This window comes from Argopecten irradians, chromosome 4 (genome assembly GCF_041381155.1).
Source record: "Argopecten irradians isolate NY chromosome 4, Ai_NY, whole genome shotgun sequence".
In the NCBI taxonomy this organism is placed as follows: Eukaryota; Metazoa; Mollusca; class Bivalvia; order Pectinida; family Pectinidae; genus Argopecten; species Argopecten irradians.
Window position 1 is genome coordinate 35,804,258 of NC_091137.1, and position 25,020 is coordinate 35,829,277.

Genomic DNA, 25,020 nt, shown 5'->3' on the forward strand with positions numbered 1-25,020 from the left:
GCAGGTAGGGCGTTAGAATTGTACCTGCTGCCCATATTGCATGATCGTAAAAGGCGACTAAATTTAGGATCTTATCTTTTCTTTCTTCCTAAGTTACTCTTCCTAACTTCACTTCACATCACCTCACTTTTGGCCTTTGGTTGAGCGTTCGTTTCTGTGAGGAAGGCTCTAGGTTCTGTCCCCTGGCCGAGACACACCAAAGTCTATAAACGTGGTAGTTTCTGCTCCTGCTTAGCGCTCAGCATAACGGGAGTGGGAGGACTGGTTCGCCCGTTGTCAGTATAATGTGACCGGATGGGGCGTGTTGATTGGTGTCTTCGGCGGCATGCTTCGGTGATATAGCACTATAAAAAGGGCAAAAGTTCCACTATACAAGAAGACACAACATGAATATACCGCAGTCTCCCGAAACACGCACCTCGCACAACATACACACAACACACCGCATACATGGGAGGCCATCCTTACATGACCATAACTGTTAAAAGGACGTTAATTAATCAAACAAACAAACAAACTGTTTAAAGTGTCATAATAGTATTACTGCATTATTGTGAGCAGAGCAATATCATATTGCATGCCGTATGATTTCGCCAAACCATGATAAATAGTTATCTTTTTTTTCTAAGAAACCTATTGGAACTATTGGAAGCTAACACTAAGAAACAAATGAAGTAGCGTATAAGTTCTTAGCTGCAGTTAGGTATGATTGGTCCAAAATAGCTTCAATATTTCACTATTTTGAAATAACATTACTGACCAACCTATCTATGGTTCGAATTTATACGTTCTCAATATATCGAACTTTTATCATTGATCTAGAGCATCTCGGGCTACTTTTACTTGAGCAAAAATGAATAGCTTAAAAATACAATAATAACGTTTGTGATAATTTTTGAGAGAAAAAAACCCAACATATAGGATGTAAAACAGGTGGAAATTCACCTACGTATTAAGTCAAAACAATATACGGTTGTTAAATGGAATTGAGGGCAAAAGATGATTTGTTGGTCCCGAAGACAAAGTGTTGCCCGAGGACAAACGAGGCCGAAAGATCCGGACCCGGTTGTTTGGTATCCACTTCCAGAAAAATCGTACTCCCATAAAGGAGAGGGGTATGTGCTGAATCGCTTCAAAACCTACGTATTATTTAATTTCTTTAATGTAACAAAAATATAATAAAAATAAGAAGAGTAAATAAAGCTTAAAATTTTAAGATGTCCAACAATTGTATGTGAAAATGGGAATAAAGTGTTTAGTATTCGAACATGTAACCTGGATCGTATCTCAATACAAAACTGAACTGAGAAAATGCGTAAAAATATTAAAAAATATCTCAATATATCGGATAGATTCCATTAACACAACTTGTTGAAAGCGAAATTAAGAAAGCACTTAAACTATCCACCACTTCAAATTTATTGTAAATACATCCTTTGTGTCATAATCGATGCTACTTAATGAACATGTTATGACTATAGTGTATTGTTCTATCCTAATTTTTCATTCAACAAGTTATCTAAATGAAATCCACCCGGTATATTGAGATATGTTCATATAGTTTCCATACAGTGCTAATACTCAATGATAAACGTAGATACATTGGTCTTCATTCTGTAATTGTCGATCATTCACGGTGTGATAGCAAAGTTAGATGTGCGTATAAAAAGCACAAAGTACATAGCATGTAGCTACTATTGCATTCATTAATATTCCCACGATGTATGTAAATCGACAACAGTGATACGATAAAATAATACTACGAATAGCATAGAAAATGTGCCAGACATGCAAGAGCATTTTTAACAGTCATCTATCATACATGTAACATTAAAAATAAATATGAACGATTTTTTTCATAACATATCATCAATATGAGGAAGTGATTGATTTAAAGATAGTTACCACCTTTATGTCGACGTATTACGCATAGCGATGTCAAAGACCATACGAATGTTGTCCAAACATTTCAATATGTCACATTTTTGGGTAATGATCTTCAATGTACAGTGGACACATTACATGTTTGAAGTAGAACTAATCAACTACAACAGAGAGGTGATAACTTCCCCTGTTGTGTTTCATATTAGTATAGACCTGTTATAATTAGCTTTCACGCCGATCAAATGCACTCACTCAAGCAAAAATAGATCTTTCTGTATAGGGTACATCACGTGTATATACACGCTTATAATAACGAGTGCACACACAGTAGACTAATTTGACTAATTCATGTACCGCATGATTCCCGATAACGTTTGTTCGGGACTAGTATATTCAGTGGTGATAGAACGTAATTTTGTGCAATTTTCCATCGCCGAAAATAACGGTGTCGCGAGATATAATATTTTAACATTATTTCATCACCAATAGATATAATAGTACCGCACACACGTTATCAGGAATCACGTAGTACTTAAATTAGTTTGATTCTTTGGGTTATTGAACGACCTTCTTCGGTTTAAATTTTTATTGTATTGTATTCTCAAAGTCTTGTAATATCCTTCTTATTAAGAATTGCGAAAGCCTCACAATAATAATAAAAAAGCAAACAAATACAGCAACAAAGTATTTTTCCCTTTTACTTTCATTTCGATAACAAAATATAAAATATCAACATACATATAAAACATGATGAAATATTGCTTTGCCTTGGTGTCCACTGAACTTGTATCTTTCCTTAAAGAGAGTACAAGTTAAGTGTTTAGATGAAACAGAAGAGCAGCGATATTCCGTTAAAATTTCATTTTTCCTCCTCACGAATTCCCGCCTCATCGTTAGGTTTAACCAAAGGGCATCGTCGAAAATTCATTTAGGTCAGAAGTAGGAACGGTATGAGGAGAAGCAGTGGCCCTAGAAAGTATATAAATACGTATGTTAATTGGCTTTACACGTATCATAACAAATAGTAATAGTATCATAGTAATGTGTTTCCTCATAAACGGAAATTCTATTGTTCGTAAGAAAAAATATCATTTTAGATATGATATGCAATACCAATAGTGTACTGTTTTCCATGATTATAATTAATAAGGAGCATATTTAATTAACATGATATATACTCTAAATTTTCTTATATTAGCTTTGACTTGGTTTTGATAACTTTAAATGCTACACAAACATTTCTTACATGATTGACATTATGAACAGGCTATATTTTTGTTTTATAAAGGAACAAACACACCATGTACTGGGGTACCAGGTTTGTTAAAAAAAATGAACTAATCTCTGTAGAACAAAACCCATTTTAGCCGGTTAAAATTACAAATATTGTCATCTACGTTAAAGCAAACAACGCTGTAATATTTACGCGTTGTCATAAATGCGATCCAAGCATAATCCATTGTGAACTACGCTATACCAGCAAACGTACTGAATAACAAACTGACAGAAACTGACTTTTGTCGGTTTGACAAAGCTTAGTCATAAGCGGAGAGTCATATAAAACAAAACTGAAGCATTTATACAAAACCTGGGTTTGCTAATTGGAACATGTGAATTGTAATTTAACTGAATGTATCCTCAAAACATTTCTTAGCAATACATTATATACTTACACCAGTTGCCCAACAGACCGCCTTGTGGGTTACCATAGTAAAATGGATTCTGTGGATTGTTGTAGCCGTATCGTGTGTGAATAGGATGGGTACGCCAATACTGCTGGTAACTCGGTCCGCCGTATGGAACACCATGGTAACTATATCCATACAATGGGAAACTATAGATATTTGGAACAACAGCCATAGATTGAATTACCTTCCCATGGTGACCAACGTTACCATAACCAAGTTTACCTTGCCAAGTGGACGGGTGTCCATGGTAACCGTGTTGATAGGTAGTAGGAAAGGGCATCCAACCATAAGGATTTCCATAGAAACTGTTCCAATTGTTGTAGTTTGGAAAATAGTTTGCGCCGTAAAAGCTATTTGGATTATAGCCTGTTCCATAGAAGGCTGAATTTGATCCCATTCCATAATTTGAATTTGGATTGTTGTATGAATTCGGATTGCTGTATGAATTTGGATTGTTGTATGAATTTGGATTGTTGTATGCATTTGGATTATTGAATGAATTTGGGTTATTGTATGAATTTGGATTATAGTTATTTGGATTTGGATTGCTATATGAATTTTGACTGTTATATGAATTTGGACTGTTGTATGTATTTTGATTGTGATATGAATTTGGACTGTTGTATGTATTTTGACTGTTATATGAATTTGGACTGTTGTATGTATTTTGACTGTTATATGAATTTGGACTGTTGTATGTATTTTGATTGTGATATGAATTTGGACTAGTTAATGACGTTGGCTTATAATTGTTATCGTAGTTAATGTTCTGTTGTGTCTGTAGATTATTGTTATAGAAGGAACTCTGCTGATTGGTCACTTGTCCAGCTGTGTAGACGGCAGATACACAGACAACACATAACAAACACCTGACGCAGTGGGAATTCCATGTTTGCTTCATCACTGTTAATGGCTGGAAAAGATAAAGGTACATTTGTATACATAACATCTTAATACAAATACCATAAAAATGTCATGAAAATAGTTCTTAATGAAACATATGTTTTTGATTGTGCAAATATGGAACAGTTACTACAATTAATATGCATACAGTTAATCATGTTATTTTCAGGATATGTGAAATTTTCGCGTAATGAACACGGATTTAAATGCTTCGCGAATAATAGTATTAAACGTATGTATAAATGCACGATTATCAGTAAGAGTTCTTTACCGCGAATTTGTGTTGTTGCGATTACATTGAGGATAACGTAAAATATCATGAACGCGATAATAAAGTTGTTTACATTATAGAAATACATTTCAAGTTCATCATCATAATCAATTTATGCATGGAATAAATGTTTTATAAATTTGACATATGAATGCATTTATTTTTGTAACGAATAGATTTAATTTCTATTCGTCATGTACATATTTGTATTACTTACATGCAATGCCTCCAAATGCCTCTTTAAAAGTCTTCTGCTGAAACTTTGGTATTGCTTTATTTATATATACAGACCTATCAGGAAGCATGACGAATTAACTGCTAGAACCACCCCGACATTAGCTTTGGTCATCGTTCTGATTATACACAAATGACGCATGAAGAACAGGAAAACCGCATCACTGGAGACCTAACATTCGTCTCTACCCGGGTATATCGTCATACCGGGAAGGTCTTTATATATGATTACCTACATGTACATACAAAGCCTGCTGGGGTGGACGTGTATCATAGCATCTATAAATGACCCCAATGACTCACCAATTTACCTGTATAGATATGTGTGTATATAAGTATGTCCATAAAGTGGTCCAGACGGCAGGGCAGGAAACTTCTAAGCAATAGTTCTTGAGAAGGACTGTATTATCGAAGAGACGTGTTCAATGTACTATGGAGTAAATGGAAAACTCATGTGATTCCTTTTTTCACACAAGATGCACTCGTTATGTGTTTCAATATTGCTGCAGACTTAATGCACATTTGAAAAAAAAACATTCGCTAGAGAGTTCAAACGCGAATTCATTATAAAATATAACTACCAAAGGTAAATATACTTATCGCGAATTTATGTATTCGTAATATTCCTAAGATGAATGTACCGATATTAATGAAGTCGCGGAATATAGAATACGCGAAAGTAAAGTGAATTACAGTATAGGAGTCAATTAGGTGCTGGATTTAAGATAAAATGCACTGATTATGCATTGACTGCATACTAGGTAAACGATCACATAGCAAAATATTAGTACTGTTAATCAAGGACATTCTTTATTGGTATCAAATGGAGTGGCTATTTTCTAAAATCCTTCAAGGTCTGGAATATATTATACTCTGCCTTTTCAATTTCTAAACTAGAATTTTTGCACACGATCAACGCATCGTTATGTTAAGGCTATAAATGTTGTTATTTGATTACAATTATACCTGTTTTTTATTTAATAAACGGCGACTCTCAAGATATTGGCTTATATTCTTACTATAGTAAATCTTTTATGTGTATTAGAAATATCTTATTTGAACGTGATGCAGTACTACAATGAAAAAGAGAGTTATGAAAAGACAGAAGGGGAAATAATCAGAGTGCTACTCGTACTTATAAAATACATATTCTGAGTCCCCATCGCAGGATCCTCAGTTCATTTAGATGTGTTAACCTACCATTAGCAATAGAAACCGGACAATATGATAATAGTTTTATTCCGACATATTGTTTTTTCATATGACCAATTTTTCGAAGGTTTTTATAGAATGGATACTGAAGAAAAATTAATTTTCAATTAATAAAGTAGAAAGTAATGTTTTATCATAAACTTCGTTTAGATAGTTTCATAGGAGAAAGTGAAAACAGATCTTATAACATTAGGGTGGATAATGTTTACTTAATTGTAATATATGCATGAAATGTTGCAACATGTTTAAATTCGTGACACTTTAAATAAAATATTTGATTGATTATTGATATTAACTTTGTAATGAGAAGTAACATTAACTGTAGTTCTAACTTTTACGTGTAACATGTTATCATTGTTGTTTTAAAAACACGTTGTTTTTCTATACCTTCAGTTCAATTGGGCGACATGTGAAGTATATTTTTGTTCCCTCCTCATAAAATTACAGTACAATTCAGTGTACAATTAATCATACAACAAAATGGTATGAAAAATGGATGGTTAGAATAACGCGCCCTATAGAATATATTCTTAGAGGAATTGCACCATACAAGCATGGTTAAAATAAAAGCGCAATCCAATCCCAATATGAGGAATATTCAGTTAGATTGTCCTTTATTTAACCTTACTCCACATTCGTGTTAAACAAGATAGCGTGAAAATGGAACATAAGGGAATGAATGTGATAATTGAATACATAGGTGTCAGATTTGGTCTGCTTTCGTTTTTAAATCTCTTTATGCATCTACGCTCTTACAAGTAACAACTCAAAAACCATATTGAATGAATAAGGCAACCCTCACAGAGGGTGATAGGATATTTATTAAATCAACAGCAAATGAAAATCCAATATGATACTTGACAAAATTTATGTTAAATACATATAAAACCATATTTGCTTCAAGAACTACACGTAATAAACCAAAAAGCCAATGTGGGGTTTACAAAGTAAAAACCGTCTGAAAATCCAAAAAAGACCATATGTGGGATATACAAAATAAAAACCTTTACATGGTGGGAATGGGCGGGAGTTTAAAATAAGAAAAGTAAAGCTCAATTCAAAATAGGTTAAAACTGTTGATGGAGGAGAATTTCAATATGGCTGCCTGACGCCTAGGGTTCTGATGAAATAATTGGGGTCTGGGACCCCCTTCGGAGACCTTGACCAATCAAACGCCCTTCTCCAAGGGGCATAACTCATATTATCAGAAATGTAAATTCATAACAGGGGGCATAACAAGAATTTTGTAGTGCATCCATTATGTGTGTAGATTATGGTTATAAGACATCACACACATTGGACAGAGAGTCCATTTGAATAATTTTTACAGCTTAATTCACCAAACCTGGTTCTTTTCAAAAGATTAACGAAGAAAAAGTTGCATCTCAAAGTTTTCGCACACTTACGGCATATTTAATTCTAACTTGCATGAAATAGAAGAAACAGAATGTCTTTGTCTTTCTCCCATTGTACATAAAGAATGTAATACAAAAATGGTCAGAATCAATTAAGATGTTATATTATTTTATTCTTTAGTGCAAATAAACAATACACCGACGGAAAGAGTTAGACATTGTCTCAGTAATGATTTGGATAGTTTATATTGTCCTTCGTGCAACTTGAACATTCTACATCTTAATATTCCGAGCTGAATACTTGTTGTACTTATTACAATGATGTTTGTCAATGTTATATTATACGCTTAGTATTCGAAGGATATGTCTATGGTGATTTTCATGTAATAGGATCTTACATGGATGTTAATTATGAATTTTTATGAAACAAGTCTAAGAAATTCTTTTTTTTGCGAGCCTTGGCAAGAAAAAAAATCGAGACGAGTTTCATAAAATCTCATATGAAATGAACACAAACCCTTTAAGACAATTTTTATCACATAACTAAAAAATACTTATATAACAAAGAATTTCACGTCAAACGTATTCGAAAAATTTATTTTGTCTCGCCGTCTTCATAATCCTGACGTCATTTTATTGTTTCTTTCTGACGTCACAATTAATTTCCAGCCAATTAAAATGGCCTCAGGTCATTTCACACTTGTGACACACGCAAAATTATAACACGGACGAAATCATTGGATATCAGGCGGATTATGTGATAAAATAATTAACATGATCATGACTACGATGTGTTCCATCAATGGGGTATTACATAGAGAGCTTTCAGCGTTAAGTCATTATGAGAACAGAAAAGATTCATTTTTCGACTAAATACTCTTTAAGGATTGCGAAAGCCTCTTGTGTCTTAATTGAAATACAAATGTATATCAGGCAGTGTCTATGTAAAATGCTTTACTCTAGAGACCAAATTTCTTTGTCGAAATGATATCATTTAATGAATAGCAAACATAGGAATGGGATTAAAACAGAGCCATAGCTGTACACGGTCTCGTTACGTAACGATAGTATCATTTCCATTCAATACTCCCACACAATCTGTGAAAATTTTTATGTGTGACGTATCAATGATAAGTATAGTATGATGTGTACACTATCACCTACATCAGACACTAGATTTGTCTGATGAAGGTCACATTTTACGCATCGTACAAGGCATAGGAACGCCACACATAGGGAAAATCCATTGGTTGTGTTACGATATTATTGCATAAACCAACGTGAGGCTCTTTTCGCACCGGAAGCATCATACATTCTGATTCACTGACTTAATATTTTGTTTCTATTAGATAAGTTCTGGTTTCCCACAACTCTCGTTGAGGTCATCTGTAGGTCGGTATATACTTTAACGACTTGGTGTTGCTATTTTTGAAATACAAAGTACATTCCCACGGGTAAAATGCTGGTTTATCGCCTGAAGCTGTGTTACATTGATTAAACAAATTTACAATTTTCTCGGTTAATTGCAACGTAATTATTTAAAGCAACAAAGTTGGTATTACTATAAAGAAAGTAAACAACGGGATTTGTGTTAAAATATAACGCGATTGTATTGTATCAATACTTGCCTTGCAGTTTTTTTCTCATAATGGCGGGCTTCCACAATTGTAAATCGAACGTTGAGGTTTGAGAGAAAAATACTCTTTCATATGTGGATATGAAAGATATGGTTATTCACCCTTGGTATCAAAAACCATTTGGCAACCCTCGGGTTTTATTACATTATGTGAGTCATGTCTGTAAAAAATTGCAAAAGCTCCAAAGTCAACAATTACAATGTTGATTATCTCATAATTGATAAATCCTTTAACTTTCATTTCTTCTTTATTATGTGAAGAGACTAGTTGACGTTAGAGTTACCATTAACATCTTACAAATACATAGATGTATGGATTTTCTCTTTCCGTAATACACATGAAGTCTGATAATTCCATAGGCTAGCAAACACTTCCGCCTTACAACACCTGTGCAATGTTCCGTGTCTAGTTAGGTTCATATGGCAGGTTGACCTCAGCGTTAAGGTAAAGTGTATTTTTGGTTATCCGCGGTCATCATACCAGACTAAATATCACGGTCGAAATAAAATGTCAACGTTTGGTGAAATATCTTGACATTTTTATTAGCATATTGATTAAGTTTATCAGTTCTCTAGATATCTCATAAAGCGAACATACAGTTTAACATGACCTTTGATTTCTTTTCAATTGCTTACAATTCAAGATTATGGAATTATTTATATATACATTTTAATATGATCTTCAATGTTAATTAAAATAAAAATGCGTGGTTTTAAATCAGGTAGAAATTCCAATTGTCTGATAACTTTATTTTGTTTGTGTAAGGTTCATATTAAAATTATTTGTGCAGTAATTTTCATACGGACGATTCAGAAGTGTTTTTATATGCTATTTACTACCAAAAATTACCAACTTTTTGCGAATTATAAGACATTTTACTTACAATGTGTTAATCTGATGTTTGCAAGTTTATTGTGCACAGAAAAATAAGAGCTTGAAATGAATTTTGGCATTATCGCAATAAATTATTATATTAACACTTACAGCGCATTGAATACATACGGTCAGACTATGACGTCAAGTTGTGGTCTACAATTTCAAATAAATTTTCGATAGTTTTATTAGTAATTGTAACGTGAGGTCTGCAAATATTTTTTTCGTCTACACATTTAAAAGGAAAAAACAAAAACAAAGAAAACACAGATACTATACAGTTCATAGATCCTGTGATAGTACAAGTGTTTTCAAAGCATATAATAATGGGTTTGTATGTAACTTAGCATGATTTTCAAAGCTGAAATCATCACAACTGGATCCAGATTACTGAAGAAAAAATAAAATTTTAAAAATGTTCACATATATATCTTCTATTTTATAAATCAAAGCTTAAATGGATTTTTTAAAAAGTATTTTAGTTTTTGTCGAACGATACTTAGTTATAAACCAACATGTACACCTCGGGTCCGAAAGCGAAGGCATGTAGGTAAAATTGTATAATGTTTGTTAATACAGCAACTTGATTTAACATTTATTCTTGACCTGAGTTTGACCTAGATTTGGCTGTCATCGTCGGTGGATCAAAGAACGCTCGCTCTTTCAGAAGCCTCCTTACATGTATTTCGTTTGCTTTCATTTTCATTCTTAGATATAATTATTTTTATCTCAATTTTATGGATGCAAAACGCAAAAAGTACCTATAACCTGTTATTTTTGTGAGTCGATCGTTTAAACGTATTTTATTTTATCAAGATGTATGAAAAATTAATCATAAGCATCGATGTCGCTATTTTTTAACTTCATGGTGTTATGAAATAACTGTACGCTTTAAAAATTCTTGAAGTGTGAAAGAGGACGTCATTTCAAAACCGCCAGGAGGTGATAATAAACCTCCGTCTATAGTGCTAATGACTGTTTATCTTTTCATTAGCCAGGGTTGAGACAGGGTGCAGTTTTAGCACGAAAAGATCACTACTTCTTCACATAATATCCGAAACTCCCCTACAACAACAAGTCCTTCAGGAGGACGGCTGGAAAAACGAATGAAAAGTTGGTATTGCTGCCCTGTGACAACAGTCATTGGTTATAAAAAACAAAACAATTGATTCGAACAACAAATGATTTAATAACAATGAAATAATACATATGTAATACACCCACATATCACCTTTTCATTCACATAGAAAGTTTGAGTCATGTTAATTTCATAAATTAATTTGCCCACTTAAGGCAATAATATCAGTTTAAGATATATAGGTGCGCATAATTTGGATTGACGCTATTGAACATTGTCTTGTTTTTTACATTTCATTAGAATGCTATACTATCGTATGGCTACTTATATATTGGTATTTGCAATAGGTGTAAAGTTTATAACTTTGATTTGACCAGATATTACACAAAAAGAGTATGCTTGATAAAGTTTATTTCTAAGATAGGCAACAATTAAATTAAAAGAGGCAAAATTGTGAAAAAAATATTATGACGAATTAAATTCATAAAAAAATATTTTGATTGTTTAAATAATGACGAATTATAATATGGTAGTGTATATTTTTTTTCACATTCATATATGAAGTTTTATTTCTAACAACAATATAAATAAACTTTTATTAAGGTTGGTTCTTTATTAGTAATAAAAGCGAATGTGTACAGAACGTGTCTATGTGTCTAAGTTGTCACACAAAAATAGTTGGTTATATGATATCCTTACATATATATCTATCATTATAAATGGATTTCTTTAAAGATGTCTATGGAATAGTTAAGCTGTTATAATTTAAAAATTTGAACACAACTAAGATAGGTGAACACAAAATTAATAAAAATCTCTTCAAGAAATACACTGCTTAACATGATTTTGAAAAAAATCCACAATGGAAAACAATAATTTCAATATTATTTATGGTCATATTACATAATTTAACGCGATTAGTGGAAGGTTTGATTCATCAATGTAGCATATAATGGTGTAAGAAGGGGTAGAACTTTACTTTTATCTGTGGTATATTGCTACTATAACATATGTTTTACATGTTATAATATATGTTATATATTTTTTTTTTGGTCTTTTTCATAGGTTTTTCCTGCCTGTGAAAAACTTAAAACCGTCAATCTTTTTGCATTTTACCCTGTTTTTTTTTGCATTTAAAGCTGTACCAAATGCATAATTAATGAAGCAATGGATGGTAATTGTTTTGATTTTTTGACATGCTGAAGGTATAGTTCGAATAATAATTTTTGTTTCAATTATATCATATCAATCTAAACATTTTCATTAACGTATGCTAGAGAAATGCTATTGCTAGTTTAATATTGCCATAACTGACACCAGCGTTCAATTAAGTTCTACAATGAATTTATTAGCTATTTGAACAATGCTAGGAATCTAACATTTCTCTCGAGATTTGCTTACATACCATGTCAGCAGTGAAGACATAAACAGAAGCATTATTCTTATGTTTTGTTTCCATAGCCTCTCTATTTTTTGACGCAGTTTAATAATTGCTATATTTCTAGAGTTGTTCGATTATTTTGATGACCAAATATTTATTTGTTTGTACGTCCCATAAACACGCAAAATGACATGCAAAATGTTCACAGTAAGCCTTTTTTACACTGATACTTCTTTTGAGTGTAGCTCATTATTAAGATCTTAACTTATTAACTCAGGTGAGAATTGCATTTAAATTACAGACTTGAAAATATCTAAACATTTCTGGATCGTCAAAAATTATTTTGGCAGAGAATGGATATTTTGATTTGTTCCTAATAAGTAATGAAATATCGCCAATGACATTACATGTGTGAATATTTTAGAAATAATTGTAAATTTGCTAAAATGATACCAAATATATTACAAGAAGTATATATATTGTGATATAATTAAAGACTATGCTCGGTATATTGCCAGTATGATCCAAACGATTTCAATATTGTTTATTAATAAAACATATGTTGTATAATAATACAGTGATGACAGGTCAGTTTGACATTCTTATTTTAATTCTCGTTTTTTTTAAATGGTTCCGTAATTTTTTGTAACATAAAATGCATATCACAATTTTCGAAAGTATTTTTTTTTCATGTTCCATATCATATCATAATGCAATCTATCAATCATTCTGGTCCATCCCATTCTCTTCCTAAGCCCATTTTCTCAAAATAATGATCTAAGATATCTCCGAGGAACTTGAGCACGATGTACAACAATGCTGAAAAAAAATGAAAATTTTATTATTCGATTTTAATCAAAATGTGATATAAGTTTGGGCATACAATTCCTTTCGTATTTAATGTTATTTCAGCTGCTGTCTAAGTCACGCCAGTACAAAGCGTAAAGACTTATGCTTAAAAGGAGAGACCCACATTGATTTGAAATTTATATCATTCAAACATATACTATATCAATAATTCAAATCATTTCAACTTATGACATATCAAGAATATTTAGAAACAAATATACTTGACATAGAGAACTTTCTGTGAAAATGATTTAAATCCACTTGATAGTTCATAGAATAAATAAGCTTTCATTTTACAATTTAAATCTTATATTAGATAAATAAAGTCTTTGGCGTTCCATTCACAAGTGATTTTCATTATGACATTGATATTGAAATTTAGATGACAACTTACTATTTGCACAAAGGTTATCCACCCCTTCATTGACGAATGTAGTTGCAACGATAGAAGTTGGGTTGAACAAATTGTTGACAACATTTGTGGTAAGTGTGATACACGCAGTCCATTTAGGCATAAATTGCTGGACTAAAAAACAAAATAGATAGTTTAGAAATACGATTGAACCTCATTATCTCTACTTCATGCTAAACAATCAATTCGTTCAAAACGTTCAATTCGAAGTATTTGGCTGGTCCCTACCAAACTCAATCCTCTATTATCAAGTAAATAACCTCGATAATTCGAAGTGTATTCATGTCACAACGACTTTAGTTGACGCACTTTTCTGGTCCTCACACAAAGATTACATCAATATCTCGAAGTATAGGTATGGTCCTAACGGCGTTAGTCGAAGTACTTTGTTAGTCCCTACCAAATTTGCTATTATCAAGCAAAGATTATCTCAACAACTCCAAGAGTATGTAAGATCTTCGAGTTACCTAGTTTTATTGTAATTTAACTCATGATATTTTATATGTTGTTTTCTGATAGTGTAATGTATTTAAAATACGAATCAAAAATTTATTGATATATGGTAAATATTCTGTTTTCTTACAGTGTAATGTAATTAAAATATGAAGCAAAAATGTATTGATATATGGTAAATATTCTGTTTTCTTACAGTATAATGTATCTGATATATGAAGCAAAAATTGATTAAAACATGGTATATGTGAAAATAATTAAATTGAGGTTTAAAACAGTTAATTTAATCATGTGTGCTCATAATGAATTATTTAAAACTTTAGTGAGCATAACTGTTGATGGTTCTACATATCGGAAAGTCTCATTAGTAATTAAGGATATTTTATCTTAAAGGAGATATTTTATTGATGGTGTAGTATTACAAGAAACCATTCAAATAAAGCCTTACATATCACCTAACAAAATGACCCTAAAAAATTGTTTTACATTATCTGCAGTTTCACAAAAAATTCCATAACTGAAGGATCTGCTCTTGTGAGATAACAGTATCGTTGAAGTCTAGACTCGGCATTAATCAAAGAGTTTTTGTGATTTTCAAAAAGGAATCTCCCCATTTGTAGCATTTTTCTTAATAGAAAATATGTAAGAAAAAAATGTACTTCTTTTGTTTGAACATTTTTATACCAAAATTTTTAAACAATACCATTTTGCAAAAGCTTATTTATTACACTTAATTATGAGGTGAATTTTTACCTTTTATACGTCAATATTTTCACTTTAATCGCCTGTGCGACGACATTTTTTGCTATATCAAATTCACTTTTGATGTATTTGGATAAAATTATGAAGAATTTAAAATCTATTGTTTTTATTTCTATTTCTTTTTTATTTCATTTTTAATTATTTCTATTTTTTTTTTTTTTCATTTTTTTTTTTTGCATTTGGAAAAGATAAAATAAATTGATTTTTTGCTAGAAATGCTGAAAAATAACAAATTTTGTAATAGGACAAGAAATCAAGCACTCTGATTCCTATATGATGGTTTCGGACGTACAAAATATAGCAACCTTTTTCATAAAATACACCTAAATAATGTACATTTGGCAAATTGAATATATCATTCAAGAGTATTTTTTTTTGCTTTTTCTGTAACTCTTTGTTTAAGTGTTTATTTTGAAGTGTTTATTTTTACGAAATAACTCCTTTAAAACTGATTAAAACAAAACCGATATTATCTTCTTAGTTTGTGTAACCCTATCAGATGCTACATATCTATTTGCTGTCAATGGCTTTTGATCCCCATCAGTATGGCCTGTGTGTTGTGCATATGGTCTGTTTGGCCTTTCCTCTGGTGGGGGGATATAATCCAATGTCAGCAAATATTTATGATAAATAGTTTTATATTCAATGGTATCAAGAAATTTATTTAATTATCACTTTTGTATAGCAATCCACATTAAATACCTGTAACGGGAAACAATATGAAGAAAAAATATATATAAATTATATTTTTACATTAAGGAGTTACTTCACCTTTTTGCTAGTTTGAATATTTGTATTAATGTGTTCTTGTATTTATAATAATATTTATGTCTATATTTCTTGCCAATTGTTACCATAAGGAGAAGACTTAGATAGGCCTTGCCTGAAAACACGAGATATTTTCATGTTCAAAAGGGGGAGGGGGCAACATATACTGCAATTCTGACTAAGCACAAAGATAAAATTGACTGTGTGATATTGGTTTTTTCAACTTTGTGAATAATAATATTTATCAGACAATTGTTGCTTTAGTTAGGCGTGTGTCTGGCCAAATAAGCGCAATTGCAGTAAAATCACAATTAAGGTCAAATAGCTATTTTTGCTTCACAACAGCTCAAAATCAAGCATACCACCAAATTAATTTTATTCCATTTTCATCTTTGGTATGAACTCCTAATTCCAAAAATCTATATTAGAAAAAAATTGTCATCTGAAAAAATTAACTTTTAGCCAGAGCAGATCTTTAAAGATAAGATTCTCCATAGTGAACATAACAGAAGTTGAGAAAAACATCTCAACCTAAGGAACATACCATAACGTTTTGAAAGCTTTCTTATGGATAATCTTAGATTAAAAAAATGCAAAAAATGTTCATAGAAATGGGCCCTAATATCATAAACTGAAATTTTGTATATTCACCTATCAATTTTAGACATAAAAATAGATGAACATCAGGTTTCATTTTTATCATGATAAAACTACTATTGATTTTTTTATTTTTTTTTTTACTTTTTGTTCAATTTTACAAGCAGTAAATACGAAGACAGCGACCGTTTAACCTAATAACTATTAATAAAAAAGTGTAGTGGTACATTAGTCCAAAATATCAGGAAACTTACTGTACTGCTCGACTATCGTTCTTCCAACAGATCTCATCCGATAGTGAGGCGGCTTTGTTTTCAGTTCCACCTCCTGATAGATTGTCTTTCGTTTTGGTGTCTCTTTTTCCTTCTTCTTGTTTGGCATATACTTTGAAAAGAGATTTTTCCAAGAACTCTTATCGTCGTCATTGTCTTTGTCATTCTGGCTCTGAGTTTGGGAGGCTCCAAACTGACTCCAGGTGGCTTGATTACCAAAATAATATGGGTACTGTGTCTGCAGCATTTGATTTGATACAGGTGTTCTTGATAGTGTTGACGAATACACAGCTTGGCGTTGACAGGAACACATCCCAATAAGAACAAATATTATTATACTTAGCCGAAACATCTTGAAAATCTGAAAGTAAATCAGAAAAACAATAAGATAACATATTCCTAACATTATCATATATAGTCGTATCCATATCCATATACATATGGATATCAATGTATAAGCAAGATGTTTAAATGAAATAAATAAATTTTGCGGAAAAAAAAAAAAAAAAAAAATTAAAATTGTAAAAATTCTAAAACAAAAGTTTTAAATTGTAACATATAAACATCTACCTGTCAACAGATTAAACACAAATTAAAATCCACAAAAAAGGAAGACAATATTAATAATATTAAAAAATAAAAAAATTGGAGACGGAATTTACCTTTTTTTATTGCGATGACAGCAATGCATGATAATGGTTATCTATTATTGGATATACCATACTTTTGATTGACATTTAAAATGCAGGGTCAATTGAACAGTTTTTAATTGTCATTGCTGTTACACGCTGATCACACAACACCTTGGTGACACAGTAACAACAGATAAAACAATGTAATGAAAGACGCATTGCTTCAAATTAGATTAAAGCACAGAATGAAGTACAGGTAAGTCAGTCAGGTGTCACTGATCCATCCATTTTTACCTGTCTGTCTCACGTGACCATAGACTATAAATCACTGTACGTCCTTGATATAATGACCCTGGGTCGTTACTATACCAGAAATACAGATTTTCCTGCATTTTACCAAGCATGGTCTACTAACGGCTGAACAAAACAGCTAACCCTTATTTGTACTTGATACTATTTTTTACTTGTTTTGTTTTCGTTTTGTTTTGGTATTTTAGAAAACTCTTCATTTATCCCTATATTCTGTATCCATTACCATTTGGTCTATGAATTGTGAGTTTGAATGACTGATATTTTGGTTTGGATATACATGACTCACTAAAGAATGCCAGATATACCATGCTCTTCGAATTTTGTTTTAGATTTTTTTTTTTTTTGCGGAAATAAAATTCGGCGAAAACAGTCAAATCAAGGCAAAATTCCAATGAACTCATCTCCTTTCAGAGTTAATGTAATAGTCATTCTCGTTTTATATCAAAGTTCAATATTTTGTAAATAAATTAAACGTGCATAACTGAAATAAGTTAAGAAATAATAAAGAGTTACAGTCCAGAGTATGGTTCACTAGGGAAAAGCCCCTCAATTTGTTCTTCCTTTGTCGTCCTTTGCTATTTCAACTTGCCTGTATATGACCTATATTTGACCTTGACTTGCATAGCTGATAACAGAAACAGAGGTCATGTCCTCTTTCGGTACACCCGATTAAAATTTGTTCATTTTAATTTCTTTTTTCAAAATATGCAATTATTATGATTGCAGTGGTATGTTATTTTGTTAAGTGCACATATTTTATGAACAGTTTATCTTATTATAGCATTTATATACTACATGTATACCAATATAACTTTTGAAGAATTTGAATGTGGAAAAATGTTGCGAAAATGGCGAGAAAAATCACCATTTAGTCATGCTGTTCTCGAACCCTGACGTAATGTAATTGTTGATAACATGACGTCATTATACATATACTGTCTGGCACCACCTATGAAAATCATCATCATCATCATTATTATTATATCAACTATTTTTCACCATCGGATCGCTCACCTGAAACATTTCAAGTTTTCGTTAACAATGTTTGTTTGTTTTTTTAGATTAAAAAACATGTTACAGTAACGTCATAAAAATATTCTGGAAATGTAAAAAAAAAAAAAAATCCCCCAAAACCCCTGTTAATTTCTGCTTTTAATACTTCCGTTTCAGGACAGGAGATAGCTGCCTATGGAAAATTGGCGGTCACGTTGAGGTTAACAATGTATTAATTTCTGGTAATACTTTAAGATGACCACATGAATTGTTTTCTCATATTGTTAAAAATGGTTCGTTTAATCTAAAAGACAAAAATATATATAGATCTCCGATAGTGATTATCTATTACATTGCTAACGTTTGTCGACAGCGATCAAGTAGTAGCTTGTTCTAAAAATGTTTTTTGCTTCTATACTTTCAAAGTTTAAATCATTAACATAAGAAAACAAATTTTATGAAAACAATGGTACTAAACGAATAATCAACTTAGATGTTATTACATGAATGTACAGTGACACGAAAATATATTCGATAAACCAAAAACTGAACGAAAACAAAACAAATAATTTAACAACTACAGAACCTATCAAAAGCTTGCAAAAAATCACCCCAAAATATCAATATCATAACAAGCAAATAAAAACAACAAAAAATATGGGATTAATTTTAACAGAAACTTACCGTTTTGATCCAAATTGAAATACCCTCACCGCCACGCGGTGGTGGGATACCGTCCTCTGTGTACAGTGTGCATCTATATGTGGGAAATCTAACACCTGGACCGGAGAGGTATAAAGGTCATGTGATCAACTCCCCCAGGCTCTAGAGCACAGCATGTCGATTGATTGACAGATGTCTCCACAACTTACCTATTTCTGCTAATTTTAACTTTCTATATCAGGTTCACGACCTCGTTATAGCGCAAATTGATAAATCAAACGATTTTTCTTTATTTATTCTCATAGTATGTTTATTTATTGTCATAGTATGTCTACGCGCTACACTAAAAGTCTTTTACATACAAGAGAGATGAAAATTCAAAACTCTTGAAATGCCCAATATTCTGTACAGTAACAGATGCTAATGCACAGGAGATAAATATCATAAGTGATGTATATCAGCAAATTGGAATTACCTGTACAGCAATTTACCAAACTTCATTGAATTTATTTAGAGATTTATAGGTTCACAGATTATAATAAATTTCACAAATGAAATAAATCATCGATATTTTTTACATGACTTCGACTGTAATAAATGTTCAAATATTTCCCATTTGCTTATCCATGAATCTAATATGTACATAAATGGTCATTATTCAACACGTGAAATGATAGACGATGCTAACTTAATAAGTACTAGTTATAGTTTTACACTTTAACGTCGAAGTTTTTTATGTACGATAAACTATTGTGAGAACACGCTTCACTATCGCCCTAATTACACCTTTTAGGGGTGAATCCAATTGTTAAAGCATTCCTGATTATCTTCAATAGAGATTAGGCGCTCCAAAGGTTATTAGACAAAATAGAAGGAAATTTTCTCTGAAATAAATATTACATTATTTATACTTCTGTAGCTAACCAAGTTTCTGAATAGGTTGATGCTCTAACTTCATAACACTAAGTATTGTACTTACAAATAAAGATAAAAATGTCTCAAAAATCTTATTGCTAGCGATAATTACAAACCTAGTACGGAATAGGTCAGATTTATGCCATACTATTTATATATTATTTATGTATTGCTATTTTGTTAACTCATTTTTTATCCCGCCCTCAAACATATACAACTTACGCTTAAGAAAATAGAACTAAAATTGAAAGTTCCACAAGGGTAAATTTACAAAAAATTGTATTGAGAAATACATATAAAAATGTATATATAATACTACTTCATAAGCAGCATATTTTTCAGACCGACATTGACAGTGACGTCTAATGTTTTCTCGGTATCTCAGACGGTTTTTAATTTGCCGAGAAAAAAAATCGCGGACCTCTAATATCTCGTTCAGCATAAATGGTATATTATAAAGATCTGTATTATAATGAGATTGCACGAATTCTTAAGATATTATTTGTACTCAGGAGACCACAGTTTTTACATTCCTCGTATTTTATAGTAAAACCATGTTTATTGCACAACATTTCTTTAATAAAACATGATGGTCAAAATTACCAAGAAACATAGTTTATATAGTCTCATGCGTACCGTAAACAAGTTTCAAATCTAAAATGCCCTAAAGATGTATCACGAAATGACTACAAACTTCCCTTAAATGGGCAAACGAGACACAACTAAGGATAACAATACACAGAAAGAATTAACAGCTACATAATATACGTTTAATACTTTATTCTCAATCTATTTAAAATATAATACATATTTTGTCTGTTTCCATAACGTCACATATGAATGTTGATAATCATTGGTTTATTGACATAGTACTGTTGAATGTACGGTAATTTCCCTCTCCGTAGGCCCCCCCCCCCCCATTCAACAATATCTACACTTTTTAAATGGAGAATTAGTTAATGAATCATTTGTTCCCAAGGGTCTTCGAGAGCAGTCACATAATCGACCTACGATAGCAGCGAACCCTTAAGAAACTATTCAACATGGTCTTTTGCCTCCAGCAACAGTTCTCAAGGGTCTTGCCTACTACACTGGGTCAGATATCTGACTGTTCTCTCACTACCATAGTGTATATTATTAACATTTTGACAAAGTACTCGTAATTATGCTTGGTTCCCGGATTTTCGATTTTGATGCAGATGAAACAAAACCTACTGCTGAAAGTTAAATACTGTTCAACAATCATGTGTTTCATCCGTGAATTTGATAAATAGCAGATGAGATAGATGTTATCAAAGTACCACACATTTGAAATATTTCAAACAATATGTAAACAGTCAAATGTATATAACAAATATCAAATTTAAGTATTTGGCCTTAGTTAACTAATGAGACAGTACAAACACATTTTCCAATATTTCAACATATTCATATCAAACTACATATGTCCCATCTCATATAATATACTCCACTAATTATGTGATTTCGTATAATACATGTACATACTTTAACAAATGTTTCTATCTTAACAAATGAGACAACAATCATAATTCTTACATTTACTGTTATTTTTAAAAGAAATTGTGTTAATGCCGGTTTATAACCATAATAATAATAATTGAAAGATTAAGCTAATGTTTTATTAAAACAGCTAAATGGAGTGGAACCAGTTATGATGCATGACCACACACAATGCAGATTATTTAACATAATGTGCTCTGATTTTTATACGGACGAAACAATAACAGCTTTTAAGTCACCCAACATTTTGAGAGTTACGATATGTAAAATGTATAGGTTTACCTGTTATACAGACATATAAGTACTAAAAATGATTTTGGCAGTGTTTACAAAAAATAATGATATATATTGTGGTCTATAGGGTAGACTTCATACTGGCAAACCTAAATGTCGTGGTCTATAACCTCATTTCAAATATATGTTGTCAAGTATACTAAAACAAAACTTTATAAAAGGGTGGGTTTTTTTTACATTAGGTATAAATTGTTTCTAATGTTTATGAAATATTATACATTCTTGTTGAAGGTTTTGAATAATTTCTAGAGTTTAATTTTGTTATTAAATATTTCTACATTGAACACAACAGGACACACTTTTTAGACAGTTTTGGCGTATATACAATGTAACTTTTACGTAGCGATAGTAGCGTAATGTTGTGTATTCATTGGCGCCATTACGGATAAATGTCTGCATGCATAGTCCCCTTCGGATATGAATTGCAATTAACCTTAGCTACACACATACGTAAAATACCACGTCAGTTGCTGACGGACAATCCCATAATCTCAATGCAGAGTCCAGGTGTGTATGTTAAATAAACACACAGCATATTACATCAGAGTGTAACAGGGTATATTTTAGATACCTAGCTAGTCGAGTTGTTCCCGGGTCACACCAATCTTCTCACGATTTTCCAGCTAAGGGTACATATAGATAATGTTATATGGGATACGATATGTGTATTGGTAGGCAAAATCACCCCAAACTTTTCTCATAGTATAGTGTGTATGACGTATCCATATCTTAGCAGTTCTCGTAGATGTTGAAATATTATTTCATTCCAGCAATAATTTGTTTGTCAAATCTGCTCAAAAGATTCCAAATCTAAATGATTAATATTAAGGAGAAAATATGAGGGAATGAAAACGCTGAAAAATACGTGTAAGAATGATCTGTTATAAAAACCATCAAATTTCCTAGTTTGATTTAAAACTATATCAAATAAATATTCATTTGGTAAAATAATATGATATTCCTATAAATATACTTTGCTGCAAATTTTGATTGATAAATCGTAAATTTAAAGAATTTAGAATTAAAAGTTGTAATTGTATAGTTTGGACCCTTTTAAGCCCAATATCGGTTTAAGTGTTAGGAAATTGAGCTTTTTATTTGAAATATTCACATATCTCTAATAGACCATTTGCATTTCTCAGTGATGTAAGCGGCATTTTTTGTAATGACGTAAGTAACACCTGGCAAAAACGGGACTTCCTGTCTATTGCCTGACACATTTGTTACTGATGTCAACACGATGAAACGCGTTGATTTTGGTGTAAATATCGGCGTGACAACTCATGATAAGATATTAAGTGCTTGAATAAGGTATCTTTATACTTTTTTCTTATTTCTAAAACAGTCATAGATGAAATGCAGAGCTAATTCAGCACTTAAACTGATACCGATCATACAATGTCATACATATTTGTACGTAATGCAAATGGAAAATGTTAAAAACCGTTAATTTTCCATATGAAACCTGATTATGCTTACAACTTATTTCTAAGGGATTATTCAGAAATGATTATGGACCAATCTTTGTGTCTACAGCTATTGTAATAAAATAATAAGTCTTCCAAAAGTACATGTACGATGTACAGCATGTACACTGTACATGCATTACGGTAGATTTAAATAGTAAATATTATATAAATCTCTGATTACGGTAGGCAATCTTTGTGTACATTAACGTTATACATAATGTCCATTACTGGTGTATGTAATACATTTTTAACACTAATAGTGTACATTATGTAATACCTATTTAACACCAAAAACACTAAATACATGTTTTTGACAACACAGACAATTTACATATGATGAAAATATCTATGCAGATAGAAACGGGTTGCTAATATACAAACAAATGTACATTTTAGTGGGAAGTTAGTGTACTAGGTTTGCTCTGGTGAGTTACATATGAGTTTCACATTAAGGAGTACTCAGTAGAATAAAAAGAGGTATTACTTTAGCAGATATTTAAAGAAATGTGCTCGTCTTCCTTTCATTTTATGAAGCATTAAATATACATGTAATTCAACTATATTTAAAAAGAGGAATCAGTCTTCTGGTTGTTTAATTGATTGAAAAATGGGATTCATCATTATGTAAACTGTAAATGCTTCATGTGAGCAATAATAAAAAGGAAAACCACAATTATACAAAGTGGCAGGATAAAGCTTTTTCTTGACAGCCATATTAGGGAAAATATTTCTATATAGGTCAATTTTTAATATCTATGTGTCAATAAAATTTATTGAAATATTATTAATGGACTTATTTGAGTGACTTAACATTCAATTTTATTAACAAACCAAATAATATACTGTATATCCAGTCTTCTCATATAAAACTGTAAACAAGCATAAGGGAAAATAATAATCAATCCCTCTTTTTGGGATTTTGATAAGAAAGCAACAAAGTGCGATCAAAACTTTTCTAACATTGAAATTTTAATTTATCAATGTTATGTACAACTTGCATGCTCCCTTTTCAAAATATATTCAAGATATATATAAACAAAGATTAGGAATGATATGTTAGAATTTAAGATTTGATATTATTATATTTTAACAGAGCAATGTAACAAGTATAACTCCTTTTTGTAGACATATCGATATGTTAGAATTTGAGATTTGATATTATTATATTTTAACAGTGCAATGTAACAAGTATAACTCCTTTTTGTAGACATATATACTATATATTGAATCAGATCTTCAGCTGTTTAAGGTTTGAATGTCGTGTTACCTGCTTACATCTGAAGAAACACACATGCATCATCACTATTCTTTTTTCTGTAATTAAATGGTTGTATGTTTTTGGATGGTCAAGGTCCTAGTTCAGGAACCTTAACTGAGCTGGTAGATGTACAAAATTTAGCCTCTTACTAGCCATGTATATTTCCCTTCTACTACAGAACAATGAAATATTCATAACATTGGAGACTGCATCCTCAATACTCCAGAGGTTATTTTCACTGTCATTATATCCACAAGAGATTGTTGAACACTCAAAGCTGAATTAAAAATTATGAATTAAGAAATTCGAATGATATTTCATTAATTTCAAAATA

General features: G+C 31.4%; 1 protein-coding gene and 1 long non-coding RNA gene across 2 annotated transcripts; both read right to left on the reverse strand.

Annotated features, from left to right (window-relative positions):
- Positions 1 to 2,564: 2,564 nt before the first annotated feature.
- On the reverse strand, positions 2,565 to 5,152 carry LOC138322489 (uncharacterized). Its single transcript, XR_011208408.1, has 3 exons — positions 4,964 to 5,152; positions 3,558 to 4,485; positions 2,565 to 2,853 (listed from the first exon to the last, which is right to left on the reverse strand). It is a non-coding gene; the product is annotated as an uncharacterized lncRNA (long non-coding RNA).
- Positions 5,153 to 11,226: 6,074 nt separating this feature from the next.
- On the reverse strand, positions 11,227 to 19,314 carry LOC138322490 (uncharacterized). The gene is made up of 4 exons (XM_069266512.1): positions 19,251 to 19,314; positions 16,612 to 16,990; positions 13,760 to 13,891; positions 11,227 to 13,335 (listed from the first exon to the last, which is right to left on the reverse strand). Exons 2-4 carry the CDS (start codon positions 16,979 to 16,981, stop codon positions 13,241 to 13,243), a joined length of 597 nt encoding a protein of 198 aa, XP_069122613.1. The 5' UTR covers positions 16,982 to 16,990; positions 19,251 to 19,314; the 3' UTR covers positions 11,227 to 13,240.
- Between the last annotated feature and the right edge of the window lie 5,706 nt (positions 19,315 to 25,020).